Source organism: Protopterus annectens, chromosome 9.part0, assembly GCF_019279795.1.
Source record: "Protopterus annectens isolate FY-2018-M chromosome 9.part0, PAN1.0, whole genome shotgun sequence".
NCBI lineage: Eukaryota > Metazoa > Chordata > Ceratodontiformes > Protopteridae > Protopterus > Protopterus annectens.
The window spans coordinates 1,617,532,361-1,617,555,785 of NC_056743.1; the positions used below are offsets into that span (position 1 = coordinate 1,617,532,361).

Here is a 23,425-nt window from a genome sequence, read left to right on the forward strand (position 1 = left end):
TGGAATAAAGGGCTACAAACAAAACTCCATGCAGCAAAATGCTTTGACCTGTATTAAATATATGTTGTTATATTAAATGTTTAATTAACAACTAAAAGATCAGGTCGTTTGATCTGTCTCATGGTTCAATATCTTGATTTTATGGTGAAATCCAATCCAATAACATCAGCTTCTCTAATTAAGGAAAAATGACCTGCTTACTAGCCTCTGCACTAAATGATTGAATCAAATTCATAAACCAATAGCACTATTTAGTGGCATAAATATCCAACACCGGGGGGGGGGTGACAGAAAAGGGCAAGCCTGTCCCTCTTCTCCACCAACCAGCCTGACCAGGCTGTTCCCCCTCTCTCCTACCAAAATTTCAACAACCTAACCCCCCCTACAAAGGGAGAAGGGTGGTTCAACCAAACATCATTCGGTGTACCAATCTTCTCTAACCCAACTGGATGCCTATTAACAACCCACAAACCCGGTCAAATGAGCACCGAAAGGCACCACTTGACTAACAGTTAAATCAATGATCCCTTTCCCAATAGTAAAATAATAACCATATTTTTGCATAACTTCTGTATATTAACTAACTTCTCACTGATTCATACAACCAATATTAACCTCATAATGAGCCCTAAGACATTACCTGTCCTAGGCAACACCAAAACATGAAACCCAATGCCACAAGAAACCATGCAAGGGCAATTGCATACCATTATCCTAACAGCCGCCCTATATCATAAGGTCCAAAAGCAATCCTGCCATCCCTCCAACTGTCCAGTACCAGTGTAGCACATAATGACCATCCTAGCCTTTGATGACTCTCACAATACTTTTGGAATGACTAAATACAGCCATGGCATAAATGCCCCACAAACCCTAACCCCTTGAACTCCATATCCCAACACCAATCCATGCAACAAACCCATCTTGACACTAGTCCAAGTCCATCCCTCTTTCCTCTTAGCCTACCCTGAGCCTTCAAATCAATGAGCACTAACCAAATTAATTCACTCAGCCCATTCATCCATACAACTGAAGTAGTTGTAGCTACTTCTTCCTGACCAACTGAACTGCCTAACCTTGCTCCCAAGCCTGTCAAATAACTAAATCCAAAATGCCTCCCACCGACAGCTGTAACCCACACCTAAAGAAGCTAACCTCACCCTACCATATGTCTGACTTATAAAGAGGTGCCTAAACTCCTGCTTTTAACATTAATGCAATGCAATACACCTCTGCAAACAACACAACCACCACACAGCCACCTTACACAATGAGGTATGTTCACTTAGCCTTGTCACCCATGCATGTACAGTAGCCCCAACTAAATCCTCTGATCAACTGAACTGCCTTATCTTGCTCCCAAACCTGACAATGACTAATCTTTGCCACCCAATTACTTCCCACAGGTTGCCATAACATAATTCTCCACTCTGGTAAAAGCCTTACCATATCCATATGTCTTCCTTACAAAAGATATCCCAAACTCCTGCAAGCCATAATGATTCAATCTGGCAATGCCCTACCCTAAGCCTCCTACATAAAAAGGAGGGTGCCCCAAACGCCCACAACAAACTTTTATTCCTGATGCACCCTGACACATCATATAGAAGCATGAAAAAAACTCACTACTGCCATACTAAACAGATGCAGATGAACCCTAATCCCCAACGCTCCCACCAAACCTCCTATTCCAGATTAAATTAAAACTCCAAATATCCAACATCCCCCAGCTAAGCTTCCTTCTGTCCACCAAGGCACAGCCAGACCCCCAGCTTATGCCCCTCCACTCTACAAGTCCTGTAATATTTGCAAACAAATGCAAGTCCCCATGAGCAACTTATACATCTGCCAAAAGCCCATCCCACCAAAATGTTCCAAAGGCACACCCTAAGGACAAAGTGATGCACCGGATTATTAACCCTCACTTGAACCAACCCAGACAAACTGACTGCCCATAACTCCAGTAGCCTAAAAGGCTGAACTTTCTTAATCTGTTGCTTGTCCTCTGCCCCCTCCTTAAAACTCATGCTTTCATGTATTACCTTGCATACAGTAAGCAATTAAACCTAGCTTACCCCTACAAGGAATCCCAAGCAGAGCCCTGTCAGGCCTTCCAACTACTGCATATCCAACTCAACCCCCAGTTCCCCACGGATCCCCCAAAACCCTACCCACTCTTAAAAAGTCATACATATTCTAAACCCCTTCCTATCAGTCCAAAGAGCCACTCAAATGTATCCATGACATCCACTGTAAGGCCCATAACCTGGCATGTGGCATTGCTAGCACCTGTTTGAAAAACAGATTAATTTCCCAGAAAATACCACATCTCTGGAACAATCCCCTACTTCATGTTAAACTTCATTTGTCCTCTTCAAATACTATTAGAATAACTAGCTGGATAATAGTAAATTCACCCCAGAGATTCCCCCATGCCCCTTTTGGACTAGGGCATCAGGTGTTGCACTTGAAATAAGTCTTTGCTATCTTGCCAGAGCCTTAAAGCCATTTAGCTTTCTTTCTTTTTTTTTTTTTTTTTTAATGAGCTTCCCCGTTAAAAGTGATAGTAACTCATTAAAAGTGAGCCACCTTTACCTAACTGCTCCATATTATAGTTGATAACATTCCAGTGAGATGCACCACCTTTATTCAGCCACTCATACTCGCCTGATACAAACACACAAATCCCTTCTATAGGCATTGTAGGTTCACTTGCAGGGACAATATATTCACCACTTCCCTTTCACGCCAACCAGCACCACAACACCCTCCCATGTCCTCCCCTCAAACATGGGAATTACCCTCAGCCTGAAGTCCATGAGGCAAACACTGACAGTACCCAACAGAAGTACACCATACAGAGAATAATTTCCCACCCTCAATAATGATAACTACTTAATGTAATATTCACTTGTTAACATACAGTGCAATATTTAAGGTTTAATAACCCTTACAGTCTTCAAATTCAACCAAATGGCAACACTGCCAAACCCACAACATTGTCGCCATCCTGAATTCCAAGGTCATCTTTCCATGCCCATCTGCCACCAGCTACTGTTGTCCCATGCAGGATGACTTCTCCTGCACTCTGGGACACTTTGGACTCTACTGCCGCTGGGTTGTAGTTCTCTGTTATCTTCTCTGCAAATGAATTGAAAGCATTAGAAAAATATAGCAAAAAAAAAAAAAAGCCGAGTGAAAGCATTCCCTTATAGCGGTATATCCTCAGCAAACTTCTACCTAGTTGCATGCTACACATGTGATTATGAATTAAATCAAATCCACTTCTATGCCCACATTCTAATTTGTACATGTTCCTAGGTAAGAGAATACAATGTTATGAACAGGGTCTCCAGCTGACAAAAAGAACATTCAGAAAATGTGGAAATCTACCACAGTTCTTTCCAGTAAGCAAGCTTCTCTGCTCCTCATGGCATCTGCAAAACAATATTCTCACCACACAGGTAAGACACAACTATCCCTCATGCCTCTCACCTCTTAGAGCAGCAAGAAGCCTGAAATTCAAATGTATATCAGTGTGCTCTGACATCTACCCTGAACGACTCTCTGCTACAACAGTTATACTGCTGCGGCTGAGCATGAGCAGTAATGAAATGTCACTTACCAGTCTGTAAACAGCTGATACAAGCTGCTCACCACCATCGAAAACCAAAACTAAGGACAAATTTCACCGCTCTGATCCTGAAACGCAATTGTATGCCACCATGTAATGACTCTCTACAAAACATAGTGAACGAACCTCATTCATTTAGTAACACTACCCAATAAAGACACTTGCTTAACTGAGCAGCCAATTGGAACACACCAACACCATAAACTTCAAGCCAGATAAGCCACTCCAACATACTGAATATTGAGTTTAAGATGCAATGCCTTCAGGTAACAGAATACCCTCCTTTAATATGCCTTCACTCACATACCACTAATTAACAAACAATGAGGAACAAGGGCATTTTAAGACTCCAAATGAAGAACGTTCCTCATAATGAGGTACCCTTGAAAGATATGTTTATACCTAGTAAAACTTGGACTTCATCCATACCTCTCAATTGTCCCTGATTTTGACTCAAACTTTAGCTCTGTCCTTCGCAATTGCTCCTACAGCTGGTAACTTTTGGAAAAATGCTGGTGAATTACCTTAAGTAATGTGAATGATTAGAATTATAGATGTCTTTTACTTCTAAAATGTATATTAATTGACATTCTCCTATTCTGTCAATGTCTCAGGTTAACATTGCTACTATTTTAGAAGTGTCCCTGATTATTCCTGGGTTTGTCCATTCTGGTGAGATTTGGCAAAGCCTGGTTGAGAGCCCTGGTTTGCCGTTATACTTCACCGACAACCCAAGTACTCACGTTTTGTTAAGAAGCAAGGCTCAGAGCAATCAGCTGTTTAAGTATTATACAACACACCAGTAAAGCTCAGCTATACAAACCAAAAGCAATTGCTGTAACTCTTATCACTCCAACTCAACTGTCTCATAAACTGTAAAATGGACATTTGCTCCATTCGCAGTATGCAGGGGTGACTGCTCAGCAACCAAAACTCCATAAACAGCGCAAGGCATGAGGGTCCCTCAACTCAAAGAATACAATGTTAGCAGTACCATCCTGCCACAGTGGCAGAAAAATTACCCTTTCATAGCCTGCAAACACACATTCAGGTGCGATTCTAAAAGGCAGAGGTCAATACTGATGCCTGATTCTGACAGCTGTATATATCAGCTATTTTAACACTTTTTGCTGAGTGCTATTCATCTGTTACATGTGATACAACTATTCTTCAAAGAAAACTGTTAACTCAGCAGAAAGTGAAATCTGTCATGTGAAGCCAAGAGGAACTGGCACTTCAGAAAGCATATGCCCATGAGTGTAATGATTTATGAGCCCAAGGACTATACATCAGGAAAGAGTGACTTTTTGGTTGGTTTTTGGCTGAACTATGAAAACCTGATAATTTTACACACCAGCAGTTTTTTTTAAGCAGAGGACATATAACTTCTCTAGAGTTTTCCAAATGATATCATAGCAGCACTAATATAAAGCAATAAAGTACTAATCTTATATGGTCTACATGGCACACGTTCGTATGGCACATGCACTGAGGCAGTCATTACTACTTCATCCAGAGCCTGCGAAAAGCCATTCACTGCTGTACCTTAAGGATTTACTTCAAAACAGCTATGGCAGCCTTCCCCACCTCCAACGAATCACAAACCCCGATTGAGAGCATGAAAATGGAGCTCCTCACAAGATAATGATCTAAACCTCCCCCACCTATGATAACATCCCCTGCTAATGACACACAAGTTACTGAACCTACAACCTTAGAATTGTCAAATATGATACCAGTTCATCATTTTGTTTTCCAATTTAGAGCTATAATGGAACTTTGCCAAAACAACAGTATCCCATCCCCTATCCCTAGGATCATTTATCCATAACTTAGGAAGAAAAGAAAGAACAACACTAAAAAAAAAACAATTTACCTGTAACTTTATATCACATATATAAGCCACCTGTCCCCTACAGCTCAGTACCCAGTATCCCAAGGCCTACCTGCTCTCCAGGAATACCTACAGGTCATTTTGGATGTAACCCTTGCCTTAGAAAATTCACGCCAAAATGTGATCTCTTACCCAGCTACACTTGCCTAAACCCCTTAAGCCCTTCCCTCCTTGCATCATTTCCTCCCAATCATCTCTCCTTCCCATTTAACCCTTTCACCCCCCCCCCTTAACTCCCACCAATATATTTAACTATTCCCCCTTCTGAAGATGTCCCTGGACCTCATATATGCAGTGAAATTTGCTGCTTAAGATGGCGAAAGATTTGACCTATTTAGACTCAGCTTCATATGTACATGTGGCCAGATAGACTGCCCTTTCAGAACTAAATGTTATCAATTCCCTGATAAAAAATATTTTATTGGTGTTAACTGCTGATAACAATTTTACTTTGTATGTATATATTGAGATGCATAGTAAATATCACAGGGAAAGCTTCTGTAGGACTTATCCCCAAAATATGACAGAGTAGTTGACAGTCTGTGGGGGGTGCTTAAAACTACTCCACTGGTGTTACGGATGTTGCTCTTTCTAATAGTAAACTTAAAAGTTTGAGTAAGAGCATTAGGAAAAACAGGTCTGTAAAAAGCACTAACCAATATTTATAGAGAATACACTTGATTTTAAAAGTGTTGATACCAAAGGTTGTAATAAGAATAAGCAGAATTCTGAAAGAAGTTTGTTCTTTAATACAAAAACATCTTCTATTAATGCTTGTTTCAGTCTCTGACACTTTGTCTCTGAAAGCTCTGACTAGAAATTTCCGGTTTTCCCACTTTTCTCAGAAATTCTTTTCCATTCAATGCAGTGAGCTCTCTTCTTTAAGCAAATGACTTTTCATCCTGGACCCAAACTGGGGAATGAACACCTTTTGACAAGAGAGGGTACATCTCCTTTGCCATTCCTAAGATTTTCATGAATCTTACTCAATTTGCATAAGTGCAATTTTTTTTTATGAAGATAAGAAGACATTCAGGAATGATGGGCATTTACGCGTAACTGGATTATCTTTTTATGAATATGGCAAGGTAGGTTCATAGTTGGCTAGTATTCATGCAGTCTGGAAGAATGTTAAAGAGCTTAGCCCAAATTCTCAATTGCTCTGAAAGCAATGTCTGGTTAAATGACTTGCTTAGGGTCATATAGCTGGCAAATGAGGGTTAAGGGAATCAAATCCTGCACCGCAGGAAGCAGATAGTTAACAACTCATAGCCCTAATCCTCTGTGTTAACTGCCAGACTGCCAGCTACGTTTGTGTGGAGCCATTTTCTTCTTCTTTTTTTATAATTATTATTCTACTCACTTTTTGAACAGTTTAGCAAGCATGAACATGGCCTCATTAAATAAATCCTCTCCAAGAATTCAGAGGTTTCTCAGTAAAGCAGTACCAAATATGAGAGCAGTGTTTAGTAATGATTTAGCTCCCAATAGGGATACAGAGGATAACATCAAAGATGTAAACTGAGTGCCTTATGACAACACGGTATCTAGAAAACAATTGAAGAAAACGTGATGGTTTTAATCAATATTCTTATAAAACTTTGGAGAACTAATAGGAGATCACCCCTTCCAACAAAGAATGACAACACCTATAGACATTTAGATTTATTCTGTGTATGAAGTGATTAAGACTCCTTAGCAACTATAAACTCATTCAGTAAGACAAGGAGTTTAACTCAATGGGGACTGCTACCAGACTTACAGGCCTGCTGTTTCAGTGCTGTACTACAATAATACTACAACTCAGTGGGGCCTACTACCAGATTTACAGGCCTGCTGTTTCAGTGCTGTACTACAATAATACTACAACTCAGTGGGGACTGCTACCAGACTTACAGGTCTGCTGTTTCAGTGTTATACTACAATAATACTACAACTCACTGGGGACTAGTACCAGACTTACAGGTGTGCTGTTTTAGTGCTGTACTACAATAATACTACAACTCAGTGGGGACTACTACCAAACTTACAGGTCTGCTGTTTCAGTGCTGTACTACAATAATACTACAACTCACTGTGGATTAGTACCAGACTTATAGGTCTGCTGTTTCAGTGCTATACTACAATAATACTACAACTCACTGGGGACTAATACCAGATTTACAAGTCTGCTGTTTTAGTGCTGTACTACAATAATACTACAACTCAGTGGGGACTACTACTAGCCTTACAGGTCTGCTGTTTTAGTACTGTACTGCAATAATACAACTCACTGGGGACTAGTACCAGATTTACAGGTCTGCTGTTTCAGTGTTATACTACAATAATACTGCAGCTCACAGGGGACTAGTACCAGACTTACAGGTCTGCTATTTCAGTCCTGTACTACAATAATACTACAACTCATTCAGATTTAGTACCAGACTTACAGGTCTGCTGTTTCAGTACTGCACAACAATAATAGCACAACTCACTGGGGACTAGCACCACACTTACAGGTGTGCTGTTTCAGTGCTGTACTACAATAATACTACTTAAATATGTTGTAAGGGAGGGAGGTTGGCATAATGGTTAAGGTGTTTATCTTACAAAGACAAGGTGTAGGGTTTGATTCTCCCACAGTGTAATTGGCTAGCTTTAAAATGGCCCACAAGTGCAGTTAGCCTAGTACTAATCAATGAACATTTGAAAGCAGATGTGCCAAAAAACACAGATGAATGAATGATTATTCTATCATTTAAATATTATAATATTTGTATACCTTTCCAGGATCCTGTCTGGAGACTGTTTGTAATCCCGAAAGAAGACTTTTCCTGTATAAAGTCTCTCTGTTGTCATCTTGAAACAAAGAGTTAATTGATTTATTCCCCAGTTTATTTTGACGTCTTCTGACACCTAGAAGAACTGATTGGAAAAGTACACTGCCATTAGAGACGCATGCAGTCAAAGTTAATATGTAATTACTTTACTTGTTGTCTCAGGTAAATGACTCTTTGCAACTGTTACATTTTCTTACCACATAAAAATCAGTTTTTTAAAAATTGGTACAATAGTATATACTGTGAAAGGTGTAACATTAACAGGCAGCTGACTGTTTTGATCTAATCATTATTACAGCTGATTGATATGGCTGACATTCTTTTATTGTGACAACACACTGTTTTTTGAACATGGAAGAGCTGTCTGTCATGGTCTGAGTTCCTCTGATGTTACAGTAACTGAGCCAATGACAGTGCATAACAAACAAAATGCACATATCTTAACACCAGGTTTTGTAATAGTAACTTGGTGGTTCTATGATGCCTGATTTATTGATTCTCACTTTGACATACTTAAGGTGGTGAATCGAGAAGTAGCTCTTTCTAATTTAAGTTCACATTTCATTGGTAGGAAAACTGAATTTCTTTTAAGAAAAACTAATGAAATGTGTGTGTGTGTGTGTGTGTGTGTGTGTCTGTTAGTATTTGTGCATGTATTTTTGTTGACTGTCCAGACTCCAAGTCTGCTACAAGCTGTAGTGAGAGCAAGGACTCATCCCCAAAGTGCAATGACCTTGGATTTCATTATACTATGCAAGGAGTACAGACTTCATGATGGGAAATATAATAACACACATGAAATGCCTTTTTTACTTTACAAAAGCAGACTTTTTTCTGGAAGACATCACTCAATGTGTCATTTTCAGCAAAGTGAACATCAGTAAATCTTAATTAATCCAAATGACCAACATATACAGGGAATGTGCTATATTTGATTTAAGACTAAATAAGTTCTGTCTTAGGTGCTGACATACCTTACAATCATAAATGGTGGAGCTAAGGGTAATCTATCAGAGGTTGTTGTTGTTGTGTCTTTCGGCTTTTCCCGGTTAGGGGTCACCACAGCGGAACTCCGGTCCGCTAATGATTGGCAGTAGATTTTTACGTACCGAGTTGCCAGCCCTGACGCACAACCTTCAATGAAGGTACGCCCATTTACGCATGTCTCCACACAGAAGATGCTCAGAGGTAATACCATGAATCACACAGTGTGACATATATTGTTTATGAAGTTGTAAATCTGCTCCATTACAAATTGTGTATGATGTCACTATGCAGTTAAATTACCATTCTGTTTGCATCTTATAAAAATGAGACTGGTTTGTACATGTGGCAAACTGATAATGATTGTATTTTTTTGATATAGCTATAAACTATATCTAGATATTATGGCTTTAAAATCAGTTTTTTTACTGACAGAATATTGTGTGAGTTTTGTAGTCTTCACCAAGAGTAGCATTTTGGGGATAAAATGTTCTGTAGTAAAGTCCAAAATCTTGAAATAATTAAAAAAAAGTGTTTTTTTTTTTTTTTTTCTTGTTATAGAACAGGGTATTTTAACAGGTACCCAAATGCTGACCTCAATAATTATACATCTGGTCTTGAAAAAATACACTACCTGAGATTAAATTAGCTGACACTGATTAATATTTTGTACCCACAGATCACTATATTGAACAGTCTTGCTCTGACATTTCTTAAGTTCAAAATGGACACAGTGGAGTATAGTTGATGTAGATTATTTTCAGACTTAGATAACTGTATTTTTGAGTAGTTAATTGTATTTTGAACGTGTCTATAATTATAATGTGTGTATAACAGCAGGGCCTCTGAGAATATGAGCCTATGCACATCTATAAAAGGTGATGGTACAGGCATTCATTCCTCAGTCTGTGCTGAGTAAGTTGGCTTATCGCTAAATGTTTAGTCTCTGTACATTTATTTAGGGTATGTCTACAACAAGAGAAAGTGACAAGATTTTTGACTTTAAACAAGCAATGAAGAACTACTGGAGATATCTCAGCACTGAAGAATCAAAGAATTACACTGGCCATAAAGTTGTGGACAATATTAAAAATAAGACCTGAGCAATTATTTGTGGCAAATGCCAATTTTTGGAGAACCGTTTGGTAACATTGCTTATTGTTACCAGTCTGTACAAGTATGGATTATTTTAGAACCTGGTTAAGCCTAAAACCACTAAGAATAACACATAAGAGCACAAATGAGAAATGTAAAAAGTACAATTTGAATATAAATCGCTAGTAGCCATAGAATGCTGTCATTTAATCACTGCAAGTAGAGGGCCACTGAAACTGTTATACAATATACAGCTGTAATGAAGCCGGATGTGGTGTACTGTATATTTGGTGCAAATATGAATGAAGCACATAGTTATGAATCATATGTGGTGTTTGCAGTGAAGGTTGCTCGAGAAAACTTCTCTCAGAGTTGAATTTAATGTTTCCAAAGGCATGTAAGTTTGCTTTAATCACTTGATGTTTATAGAGCAAGATATATTTTGAAATACAAGTTAGTGTGATACATGAAGTTGAAATACAGTCAAATAAGGCAAAAAGCCTGAAGGCTACTGTATTAGAAAGGGTTCCTGTGGGTTTTTGTTCTGAAAATGCATATAAAAGAATACTATTATACAAAGAAAGTATTTTTATTTTAAAATTTGACACTTTATCTCCCTCGGGACTCAGTCTTGAGTGTAATTGGAAGCTGGTGATTTAATTGGGCTGTTTTTTATTGGATAATTGATTAATAATTATGTATATTTAAATGGATGTGCTGTTTTTTGTTTTATGTACTCCTTGAAGGCTTTTCCAAAGCGCTGGAGAGTGATTAAACCTGTTTTTGACGGTTCCTGGCTATTGTTTCTTGAACATATCTAAGATGACTTCCCTGCTAGTTTAGTAGAAACATATTGGTGTTGAGCAGAAAGGGAAACCAAACCAGTAGTACATAAAAATCAAGCAACAAACAAATGCACCAAAAAACAAAAGAAAGAATATAAGGAGAAGGAAAAGATGAAGGCCAAAATGTGGAAAGGCATAAATATAGTTGCAATTACAGAAAACTTCCAGAACAACCTCATGTCAATGAGAATCTGATGCAGGAATGGTTACAGAGAAGTGAATTTAAACCAAAAGATGGAAGGTTAATATTAGGGCACAGGATAGTATGTACACAATGGTTTACAAAGTCCATTGAAAATGTAGGAGAAACAGACAAGTGCAAGTTCTGGAAAACAGAATTGGAAACAGTTGCACATCTTGTTGCTGGGTGTGATACACTAATGGCAGAGGGCCTGTATACCGAAAGGCATAATAGTGTGGCAAGACTGTTGCACTAGGGATTGTGCAAGCATTACAATATTGAAGTAGCTAAGACGCATTGGAAACATGATCCATAAGGCATTTTATATCACTTGGGATTGCCCATTACCAACAGTTTAAAAAAATGATGTGAGAAAAGTATATATAGTAGTTCATGTAAAGAAGACAAAAGTAGCATTGATCTTTGAAATTGCTACACCCAGTGATTACAGTGTCTTACATGAGAGAAACAAGGTCATAAAATACCAGGCTTTGCAGGCAGAAATGTGGGTAATGTGGAAGAAGGATACCTGTACATTTCTAATAGTGGTAGGGGTAATGGTCTCATAAATAAAGAATTTGCAGTCTTATTTAAATATGCTACCAATACATGTAACTCCATATGATTTACAGAAGGAGTAATTTCTGGGCACATTGCAAGTTCTGCGAAGGGAACTTATGGCTAAAAATCAAAGACTGAAACAATACTAATTTCATGAATTGCCAAGTCAAGATGTGCCATGCTGATAGACTCCTACACAAGAAGGCTGAATGCTGTAATTAAATCAAAAGTTGCTTCAACAAAGTATTAATTTAAGGGTGTGCACACTTATGCAACCAGCTTATTGTGCATTTTTTATTTTATATATTTTTCCCCTAACAGATTTGTTTGTTTTTCAATTGAATTGTACTGGTTATGGGTCACATGAAAGGTGGGAAAAGTTTTGAAATGATTTATTGTGGTCTCATTTTTTATATCACTAAAACCTGGGATTTTAACAGGGGTGTGTAAACTTTTTATATCCACTGTTTATATGTATATATATATATATGCATATATAGATATATATAAATATATATATATATATATATATATATATGTGTATATATATATATATATATATATATATATATATATATATATAAATATGTATATATGCACATATAGTGACTAGCCCAATGCTGCCGAGGCCCGATTGTCTGCACTGATAGCTCATCACTAGACAAGTGCCGGAATACCAGGTTAAATATCAGGATATGGGGGAAAGTGTTTGTGAATTTGTCTGCCTAATAGCAGTGACATTTGTAAGGGGATCAGAGCGGCACTTTACATGAGATCAACGTTGTCTATGATAACAGAAGTACAGTGGAAGAGTGGAGATCAAATCTGGTTGCAATACAATCTGACCTTCATTGGTATATATTTATTTATTTAAGTTTGTTTACTGGGTGAGAACACCGATCATACAATGACCAATTAGAGGCTCAGCCAATCAGTAAATAGATGGCAGCAGATAAAACCCCAAAGGGTCATGTTAGGCATCCCGACATATGGCTGGGATTCATGATTACAATGTTTATATTGTCTTACATTCTTCTGGGTACACAAAAGGTAAAGACAGGGGGTTTGGGGACCAATAATACATGCTGATAGCTGCCAAATGAAAACACTATCTGCTTCACTCATGTTTTTATTTTATCTATTGTTTGACCAGGCAAGCTCACTAGACACAACTGTACCTTTTCTTGGCAACCTTGGAGCAATGTGTCATTAAATGACTTGATCAAAGTTACACAATAAAAATATATGAAGAGGATCACCAAAGGAACACTGCAGCACTAAATCCAGAAAATGTATTGAAAAAAGTTAAGCACTTTCGTCAAAATCACAAGACTTCATCAGAACAAGAACAAACAGAAAATGCCATATTTAAATACCCTAACCCTTACAGCCACTGGTTGACAAAGCAAACATCATTTCCTGTAAAATAATTAAGCAGTTTAAAAAGACAGTAACACATAATCACAGTAACTGCCCACTACAACACACCAATTGCCACCTACCAGCCACATAGACATTAATGTATCGTGTATTGAAGTATGATTTAAAAACACAGACCTTGAATAAAATCACATAAAAAAGCTGATTTTAGTTTTAACACAGAACTAATGGATAACTTGTCATTGAGCCCAGGTAGTTGACATGCATTTAATTTAATCTGCCACTTGAGCTCTAAATATTCAAGAAAGTCATCATCGGGCCCCCCTCGTGGACCCAGGTCTACTTGTTCAAGTACAAAATAATTTAAAATAATGTGTCGGGTGTACCTTTATATGCTTAAATAAAGCATTGGTTACTTTGTTTTTTAGTATATCACAGTTGTGTTGATATATTCTTTGTCTGAGGGCTCTGATTGTCTTCCCCACATAGTACCCCTCACATAGCATACAGGTTGCAATATATACCACTCCCTTGGTGTAACAGTAACACTTCTTAATTGTAGTAATTTTACCATAGTTCCTGACTCTAATGGAATCAGTGTCCAATATATAAGGGCATTGTTCACACCTCCCACATTTAAAAGTTCCACCAAGGCCTACCTTTAACTTTTTCCTCTCCACCAGGCCTATCACGGAGGTGCCCTTTTTGTAAACCACAAGAGGTTTTTCCCCCAACCTTTTGTTGATCTTCTCATCCAAACAAAAAAAAAATGGTCCAAAAATCATAAATGATGCTTCTAATGTTAAAAAAATCCCTGGTGAAGGGCAGGACACATGCCCTAGTAAAACTGTCAGTTTTTACCAAACCAGAGGTGCTATTCAAACCTTCAGGCTTCTCCAAGAGTGTAGAATAAATACCCCCAGGTCTTTTTGACTTGACTTCTTTAGCTATGTCATTGACAAAGTTAAAGGGGTAACCTCTTTTCTGCAACATACCCATTAGGACATCACGTTCTTTAATAAAATCGTCCTGGTCAGACACCATTCTGGCCAATCTCACATATTGACCCTTGACAAGGGATTTTTTCTGATGCAGAGGGTGGCAACTCTCAAAATGCAATAAAGAGTTAGAATAGGTAGGTTTTCTATAAAGATGCAAAGTAAACCTACCCTTAAAGTGATCTTTCTTAATAGTAACATCCAGATAATTCAAGGTGTCAAGGTCCTTGGTCATGGTAAATTTCAAAAAGTTGCTGGTGTTGTTGATGTAAACAAAGAACCTATTCAGGTCATCTTCGCTCCCATGCCAAAATAAGACAATATCATCCAGGTACCGTCCATATAGTACCCACATGTCCTTGAATTCAGAGTTCATTACGTAGAGGTCTTCCCACTGTGCTAATACAATGTTAGCAAATGACGGTGCGCAACATGCGCCCATTGCCACCCCCTGCACCTGCTTGAATAAATGCCCCTCAAAAGTGATAAAATTGTTGTCCAGAACCATTTCCATACAGGACCTGATAGTAAGGATAGTGGCATGGTTCAATGTACTGTTTAAGCATAAATAGTCATAGAACCATTCTAGTCCAACATCATGGGGTATTACTGAGAAGAGGTCACAGATGTTAATGGTGCGAAGATCAAGTCCTCGTTTAGACGGAAAATCCCAGGAGTCCTTGATCACCAGGTCTCTGTTATCGAGGGTGTGCTTAACAGTGTTGTCAATATATTTAGCCAAACTGAAGGTTTTAGAAGCTTTTGCATCGACAATCGGTCATAAGGGGGGGGGGGTCAGAGATACTCTTATGTATTTTAGGGATTCTAAAAATGGTAGGAATCCTAGGATTCTTAGTATCCAAGAATCTAGAAGTTTCTACTGTAATTTGCTCATTGAGTAAAAGTTGTTCAATGTCTAAATCTATACTCCTCTAGGAAATATTCATCTCATTTTTGGAAACCTCTGTGTATGTGTCACTATACAATAAGTCAGTCATTTTACTATTGTAATCACACACATCCATGATAACAATACCTCCCCCCTTATCCGGTTTCATAATCCTGATTTCATCATTCTCCAAAATATTACAGAGCAGTGTAGTTTCTTGCCTAGTTAAATTATTGGTCCCATTATTGTCAAGAAGGTTTTTGTTATTGTTTTTGGCAACCACTTTTCTGAATTCATTTTCACAAAGGGTCACATACATTTGTACTGTTGGGTGCATAGGGGGAATGAAAGTACTTGGTCTATTTAATCAGCCTAGATTTCCCTGCAACATGCATTGTCCAGCCCCCTCGTGAAAAAAAGAGTTCCAAATTCAACTTCCTAGTGAATTATTTGAACTCCAAAATAGTATTTTCAAAATAATAAAGTTACACAATAGCCAAATGAAGGACAAAAACTCTGTGCTTCCGGCACAGGAAGCAGCTTATTAACTGCTCATAGCTTTAGCCGTCTCTGCTAACTGCAAATGAGTTGCTTAATTTGACTTTCTTGAGCAAGAACGTCAGCACAAATTGTTAGTAAAAATAAGAAAAAAATCTGTTTTAGAAGGTAGAAAAATAGTAGTGATACAGGGTGTCCTATAGAGTAGTGTAATCATCTCACACAATCACTCTCACTCCCCATCCGCAGGTGTAAGATTGCAATGGTCCTCACAATAGTAGTGTTCACTAAAACTGATCCCCTCATTTGAATATAAGGAACATTTGAGTCATCCACTATTAGCGACAATCAGCATGACATTTTTTTGAATTGATCATATCCATGATGACCAAAAATAGCTGAATATCTTAATCACATTCCCCTAAATTCTTCTAGCAGTACAATATGCCAAGAGTTCTAATGAAAGGTGTGAGCACATGTGATGTATTACACAGTAGAATGTTTGGGATGAATCAAGGAGAAATGTATGACAGTCCCACTTAGCATAACCAATATGATTATTATCCATGGCTATTCCTGGAGCTGTAGACAGTATAGTGTATACTGCACATGCACAGAACAGTCTGCTCAGTTTTCAAATAAACCAGTTCATTCTCAAATCATGGATAGGAATCATACCTTTTCAGTTAGTTACCAATGTTCACCTTGCATCACTGTATATTGTGCATTCCAGGAAACAGTTCACAAATACTGCTGTACTTTTGTGCACTGTCTGTCATTACCTGAATTTGTGTCTAAAAACTGCATAATGACAGGCAATGTAGAATAAACATACCTAGCAGTGCACTATGTTTTCGGCGTAGAATAAACATATGTAACTATGCACTATCTTTTACTGTATAATGACAGGGAGTGTAGAATAAACATACATAACTGTGTACTATGTTTTACTGTATAATGACAGACAGTGCAGAATAAACATACATAATTGTGCACTATGATTTACTGTATAATGACAGGGAGTGTAGAATAAACATACGTGACTGCGCACTATGTTTTACTGTATAATGGCTGGCAGTGTAGAATAAACATACCTAACTGTGCATTATGTTTTACAGAGCTGTAGCACTGGAGTAATTACACAGCTCAACATCTTAGCACAAGAGATCTGGACAAAGCCAAAAATAATGGGGGAGCAAAGGCCCAAAAATAGGGATAGATTTTAAATATTACTTTTAAAAACTTATTGTTAGAATAAAAGGTATTGTGTCTGTGTGATGCCCACGCCCTGGCCCAGCAATCAAAGAGCCTCAATCCTCACCACTAACACCAGAGAAGGCATCTCATATAAGAGGAAAGGATAACAAATACATACAGTAAAGTACAATTTCCCTTAAGTGCACACAGAGATCACAGTCAGTCTGGGGCTAGTTGCTCCCTTTCTCTCCAGGTCCCCAGTAAGACTCCCCACTGGCACAGTTATAGGGTCCAGATCCCAGCCTAGCTGGCAAGCTAACCTCCAGCACCCTGTCTGTCCAACCAGTGGTTCATCACCCTGCCCAAGTAGCAGACACACACACATACACTTTGAGATAAGTATTTATACAACTTCACAGACACTCCTGGGAAAGGCTGACACAGATTCTCCATCTATGCCCCTTTACCCAGACTATACAGTTGTAATCACTGCTACCACCAGCTAATAATTATCAGCTACTCAAAAACCCTTAAAAGGGTGTCCAATTATTACTGTGCAATATTATTATCCAATAGTACTGTAACTTAAGCAATCTTAAGGCTTTGAAAGAGCTTATTACAGGATCACTTATAAGTATGCAATGTACTGTAGAGCTTAATTATATCTACATAAACCAGCCACAGTTAAGAGGTTTTAAAAATATTTAATAATAAATACTAAAAACACAAGACAATACTACTATACCACAGTGCCATTCAAGAGTTCAGAGATCACACAGAAGCTTAAAATAATTCAGTAGTACAGTTCTGACATCACAGAAAAACACTTAGTTCTATACTTTCTTATATCGAACTATTTCTACAAGAAAACACACTTCTAAGATAACTTAAGACAACAGGCAGAGTGTTGATAAGTTGGATATCAAGACAAAAATGCTTCATAATCTCTGGTTCTCACTGTTTAAATTGAAACTGCAGTTCTGATAAAACATTACATCATTTGTTTACACTTTCCTGGTCCCCAGGCTGACAGAAACTGCATTTACATTCTTTTACACTTAAAGCAATAAAGGACATTCCACATGTAAATTCTGGTCATTAACTTTAGCCTTAAAACTATAGGCAGTATGCTTACTCCAGACTCATCAACTCCAAATTCTAACTTCAAAGGAATAGACATAAAGTAATTTTAATTTCAAAGGAATAGACATAAAGTAATTTTAATTTCAAAGGACCAATAAGAAATGCTTGACTTGGTTTTCCTTAAAGCAGATGGCAATCTTGCCACATTGTTGAAACAGCATTTCTTTACATTTAAGACACAAGCCTGTATTTTACATTTATATTTACAAATGCCAGAATTATGTATCAAATTCTATTTGGCTTGGCTGGCAGCCTTCACCCATCTCTATCAGTCTTCACAGTTTGTATTGATTTTTTAAAGGGTGTGTAGTTTGAAACTCAAATGTCTATCATTATTTAATGACTTCAAGCCTCAATAATTTGCCAGAAAAACACAAATTTATGAGGTTTAGACCTAAAAATATGAAACATAAATATGGACATTCTATGAAAAATTTGGGCAGAGTTTATCACACTGGGCAACACACCCTTTTGGAAAATGTGTTTGTTGTCAGGGTGTGCAAAGTAATGCAACTTTCACTGTTTATTTTGCAAGTACAACAAAGGAAATAAACATTACTGCCTAACTTTCTATTAATGCAGTACCTTTAAAGTGGTCCCTACATGCTGTTTAATGCACTATTCCCACAGAGTATTACAGAACAGACGTGCTCATTGACAGGTACTATAAGCTACGAAGTAGTAAAAAATAATAGGTGGTATTCATAGTCATTAAGCAAATGCATCATGGTCATTTGTGCTGTCCATGAGTGAGTGCAGCTTAGCTTTGATTCATAGAGACCTCTTGTACTAACACGCAATAGTTGCTAATAAGCTTAAGCAAATTAAGTGATAACTTAGCATATGTTAACATACCATTTTATCATCTTTTTGTGACTCATAGTGGAATTTTCCGGCTTTTCCTCTATCTTCCCCTTTCTTTTTTCTTGTTTTTCAGGTAAAGTTCACTGAAGCCATGGCTCATGATACCAGTGAGAAATCCAAGATGAGCTGCAGAAGAAACCAATAACACGTCCCTGCCCCAGACCAGTATTGCCATTGAGAGGGTCATCGGCTTCCTGAAGAGCTAGTTCAGGTGCCTGGATGAGTCTGAGGGTACCCTTCAGGATGACCCAGATACTCTGCGCAGTATGTTTACTGCATGTTATATTCTGCATAACATGATCATGCATCAGTCTGGTGGTGAAGTGATCCATGCTATCACTGCAGCTCCCAGTTCGATTCTCTCTACAACTAATGATGACTAGCCAGCAGTAGCAGTAAGGGACCCCATGTGGCAGGTTCGTGCACTGCATATGGCTACACAGGTAAAGAGGTGTCATCTAATTATACCTCTCAATGTCTTTGCACAAAAAATATCTGAACAAAGCCAAAAATAATGTAGGACAAAGCCCCAAATATAGGGACAGTTTTTAAATTTTGCTCTCACAAACTTAGAAAGTTGCTAGAATAATTTTTTTGCTTTACTATACATTTTCTGAACGATATGAAGTCTGAAACTCAAATGGCTGTCATTATTTAGTGAAGTCAATCCTCACTGATTTGCCACAAAAAATCTATAAAGTCACAAATCTTATGAGAAACACACCAAAATATGAAGCAAAAATCTGATCTGGACATTCTGTGAAAATCTGGACAGTTGAGAGGTATGCATCTAGTCCAGAACTATGGAGCAAGACATTCAGGTTAGTGTGTCCATTATTTAAAAAAATATATAGTATAATTCCTGTATGCAGTGATATCTCTGGGCTATGCTGTGCGGTACATGGTCTGCTGTCACTGGTCATCTGACATTCTTCCATCTTAAACCAAGTTTTTTCAGAACAGTTGCTTATGGTATTGTTTGTAGATGTTATGTGTGTGTTCACTGACTCCTGTTCAGTGATATTGTTAAGACATATCATACAAGTAATAACTACTCTTTTAATTAGTTTGCAAAATAACTTCTGAGTGGTGAACACAAGTATGCATGCAATGAGTGCCGTCATTGGTATTAATTAGTTAAAGCAGTTATTTCAATATTTGTTGACTTCATGCATTCCATTTGAATGAAAAAAAGAATATTTATTTTGAATTCATTATCAGATTAAAGTATGTTGCTTACTCAGGGACTGCACATCTGATTACTTTTATTTTGTCATGCACAGTAAGTATTGACTTCAGAGATAGAAGATATCATTTGTGAAGTGGTGAGAGTAAAGCAGTAGTAGTGTTTGTTTAAATGGTAGAATGCTCATTTAAATGTGTGATTTTTTTTCATTGCTGTGTTTTATGAAAAGTCATGTATTAATACTTTTCAGTTGTAGATAACTGCCAGCTGTAGGAATGTTAATGCATAGAGCATTGGTATTAAGGACTGCAATGTCATGTTATATCATACAGATTCCTTCCCACAGTTCCTTGAGTATATATAATAAGTGCTATTACACAGATGTAATGCATACAGTTGTAAAGTTCCCCAATTATTCCCCCACAGCTGTATTATGATCAAATGGGGTCCTAGGCAGGATAATGGATCAGGCCCCCCCCCCCAAAGCAGCCCCCTCCCCACAGCAGCCCTCCCCCCAGCCATTCCAGTGTCCTATTACTTGTCTATTTCTCCCCAGTTTCTATAAACACTGTTCAAGTTTGTCAGTATGCATAACATTTTCTTTTTTGCTTCTACAATGATTAGAGCTATTTAAAACATTCATTTTAAATTTTACAGGACACACACTGATAGCCATTTACTAAAGAAAACAATACATTCTCACAATGAAAACAGACTTATCATGAACAGTAAGCTTCTGTGCCCTTGAAACTCACATTCATTGAAACAACATTTAAACCCACATTCAAAGAAAATGCATGTGGCCAGTGCTGGATTAAGTTTACCTTTGGGTTGTTTTCAAACTATAGGCTGCTTACACACATTTTAGAACCATGCATACATGCTTGTGTTCTTTGATGCACCATCCTGATTGTATTCAATTATATTCCTTGTATAATACAGCACCACTTGTTACAGTGTGTCATAAATGTGTAGTTCTGAACATTTTTCCAGTAAGCACTGAAACAAAATGAATGAACCAATAATGGCAAAACTACCCATTACAAAGTATTTCAACCACAAAAGGCCATTCAGACTTCTGTCATTATAATCTACCAATATCAGTCAATATACACAACCTCTTGTCCTTTGAAGAGTAAATTGCCCATATTTTATTAAAAAAAATGGTAAGTTGGTAATATTACAATAGTTACTCAGCATCTCATTCAAAGGAAGACACACTCAGGAATGCAACAACCACACCCCTCCTTAAAGGGTACTGCAATATCAGTACCCCATCTACATCATTTGGGAGTAGAAACCACAGCCATAAGCAACAAAGGTAAGTATGCTACCTGTTGTGCTACTAACACTGCTTTCAGTTTTATAACACAAACAGTGATGGTGGGCATTTACTAAACAAATTTAGAGATTAAAAACAGATTTAGCATGAGTAAAACTCTTCCCTTGAAACTCAACATTCTTTGAAAATGCACTGAAACTCAAAAGTCCTTAAAAGTGCACCTGCTGATGACAGTTTGGGAGTTGATGTGGAGGATTCAGGCTATAGTTTCCTTTAATCAAGGTACAGAGTTTGAACTTGAATAAGTTAACCAACCTGTCAATCCTAACTGTGGCATTTCACACATACCCCTTAGCTTGTCTCTCTTTTATTTCAGCAATTCTCCATGCTTAAATCACGCACTCACAAGGGTCAAATGTTGTGAGTGAATTGTACTAAAAATGCATACATTGTGCATCCTTAAAAGAAGAAATGTAATGCATACAGAGTGCAATACTAAAGAAGAAATGTAAGTTTTGTTGTTCTTAAAGAAAAAAATGTAAGTTTTGTAGCAGCTCTCAGGCCAGTGGGCACCCTAACCAGTGGGCACTATGCAACATCCTAGTTTGTCTAGTGCTGGATACAGCTCTGCTTCCCCTCATGTTTTTATCATATGTCAGTCCTCTTCTAGTTAAACCATTCAACAGTCTTTATGGAGGTTAAAGTGTAAGTGACAGAATTGTCAAAGTTAATTCAGAGTACTTCAAGATCAAATGAGTCATACACATCTCCTAACAAATCTCTTAAGGACTGGCTATGTGACAGTGGAAATTATTTTGAAGAGGGGTTGTCGTGAGAGCTGTATGGTGAGTTGGTTCGATGGCAATGACCTAATTAATGCAGGTGATCCTTTAGACATTGATCTGACAGTGCTTTGTGAATGTGATAGAGACCTTGAAGTAATGAGTTTGGTAGGTGTAGATGAACACTAACATGACCTGCAAGACATTTGTTGTGATTGCCCTCGCCGACTAGTAACAATACTTTCCTAAGAAGCACTTGCAGTCTCGTATGATCTGCCTCAACATACCCAAACAGTACCCCATTCCCTCCCCCTTCCAAGAGTGACTCCTACTTGAGTCTTGTAAGTCCTAACTAGTGTATGATTGGAAGTGGTCATAGATTCTTGGTGTACCACCATACTATGCATTAGTGTGATCATGGCATTATCCCTGCTGTCTGCCATTTTGAGGTAGTGCTGGAAATCCTCATGCATGCCTTCAAGGAATCTGACCTTTTCCAGCTAACTCTCTGTGGCAGTGCTCTGAGCACTAAGAATGTCACAGCACATTTGCTGCTGGACAGCTAATGCCTTTCATTTTCCAGTTGTAACAAATATCAGCACCTGCCTCACCTTTGTAAAGTTGTCAATGTGGACACTGTTGCCTTCAACGCCTGGCATCATCCTCAAACTATTCATCTGGGTTTGGAGATACTGGTGTAGAGGTGTATGATTGTTCATCATGTACGAGCCTGAGTGCAGTGTCAGCATGTGCTTGACTTTGTGATGCATAGCATACCTGCAGAGTTACTAACAGGTTGTGCAGTGCGAGATCCTGCCTGTAAATGTGGATACTGTGTGTCACTTTCTTTAGGCTGCCTCATAAATATAACTATGTTTTTATCATCATTATCAGCAACAACCATTCTGCTGTTGATATCCTCAAAGTTCAGTGGTATGGTGGAACTGATTTTTTATGATGCTGACCTGTTTAAAAAAAAAAACAATATCTGAAAGCATTTCTCTTAATGGAGTAGCATACACTACTGTAGGCTTATTAATGGGGTGTGGAGACTGCCTTCATTGCTATTCTGTGCGATGTAGGAGGTGTATGTAGTAATAGCAATTGTCCTTTGTTTAATGTAATCATTCATTATAATTATTTAATTCTCTGTATGAATATATGGTACTACTTTTAAACCAACCTGAGCAAAT

General features: G+C 37.9%; 1 protein-coding gene across 2 annotated transcripts in view; it reads right to left on the reverse strand.

The window, feature by feature from the left end:
- LOC122812213 overlaps nucleotides 1-23,425 on the reverse strand; it is a 363,229-nt gene that overhangs the window by 225,349 nt on the left and 114,455 nt on the right. For both annotated transcript variants that reach the window (XM_044084555.1, XM_044084553.1), the window contains exon 3: nucleotides 8,290-8,432. In XM_044084555.1, coding sequence (XP_043940490.1) covers nucleotides 8,290-8,432 — 143 coding nt within the window. The remainder of the gene's footprint in view (nucleotides 1-8,289; nucleotides 8,433-23,425) is intronic.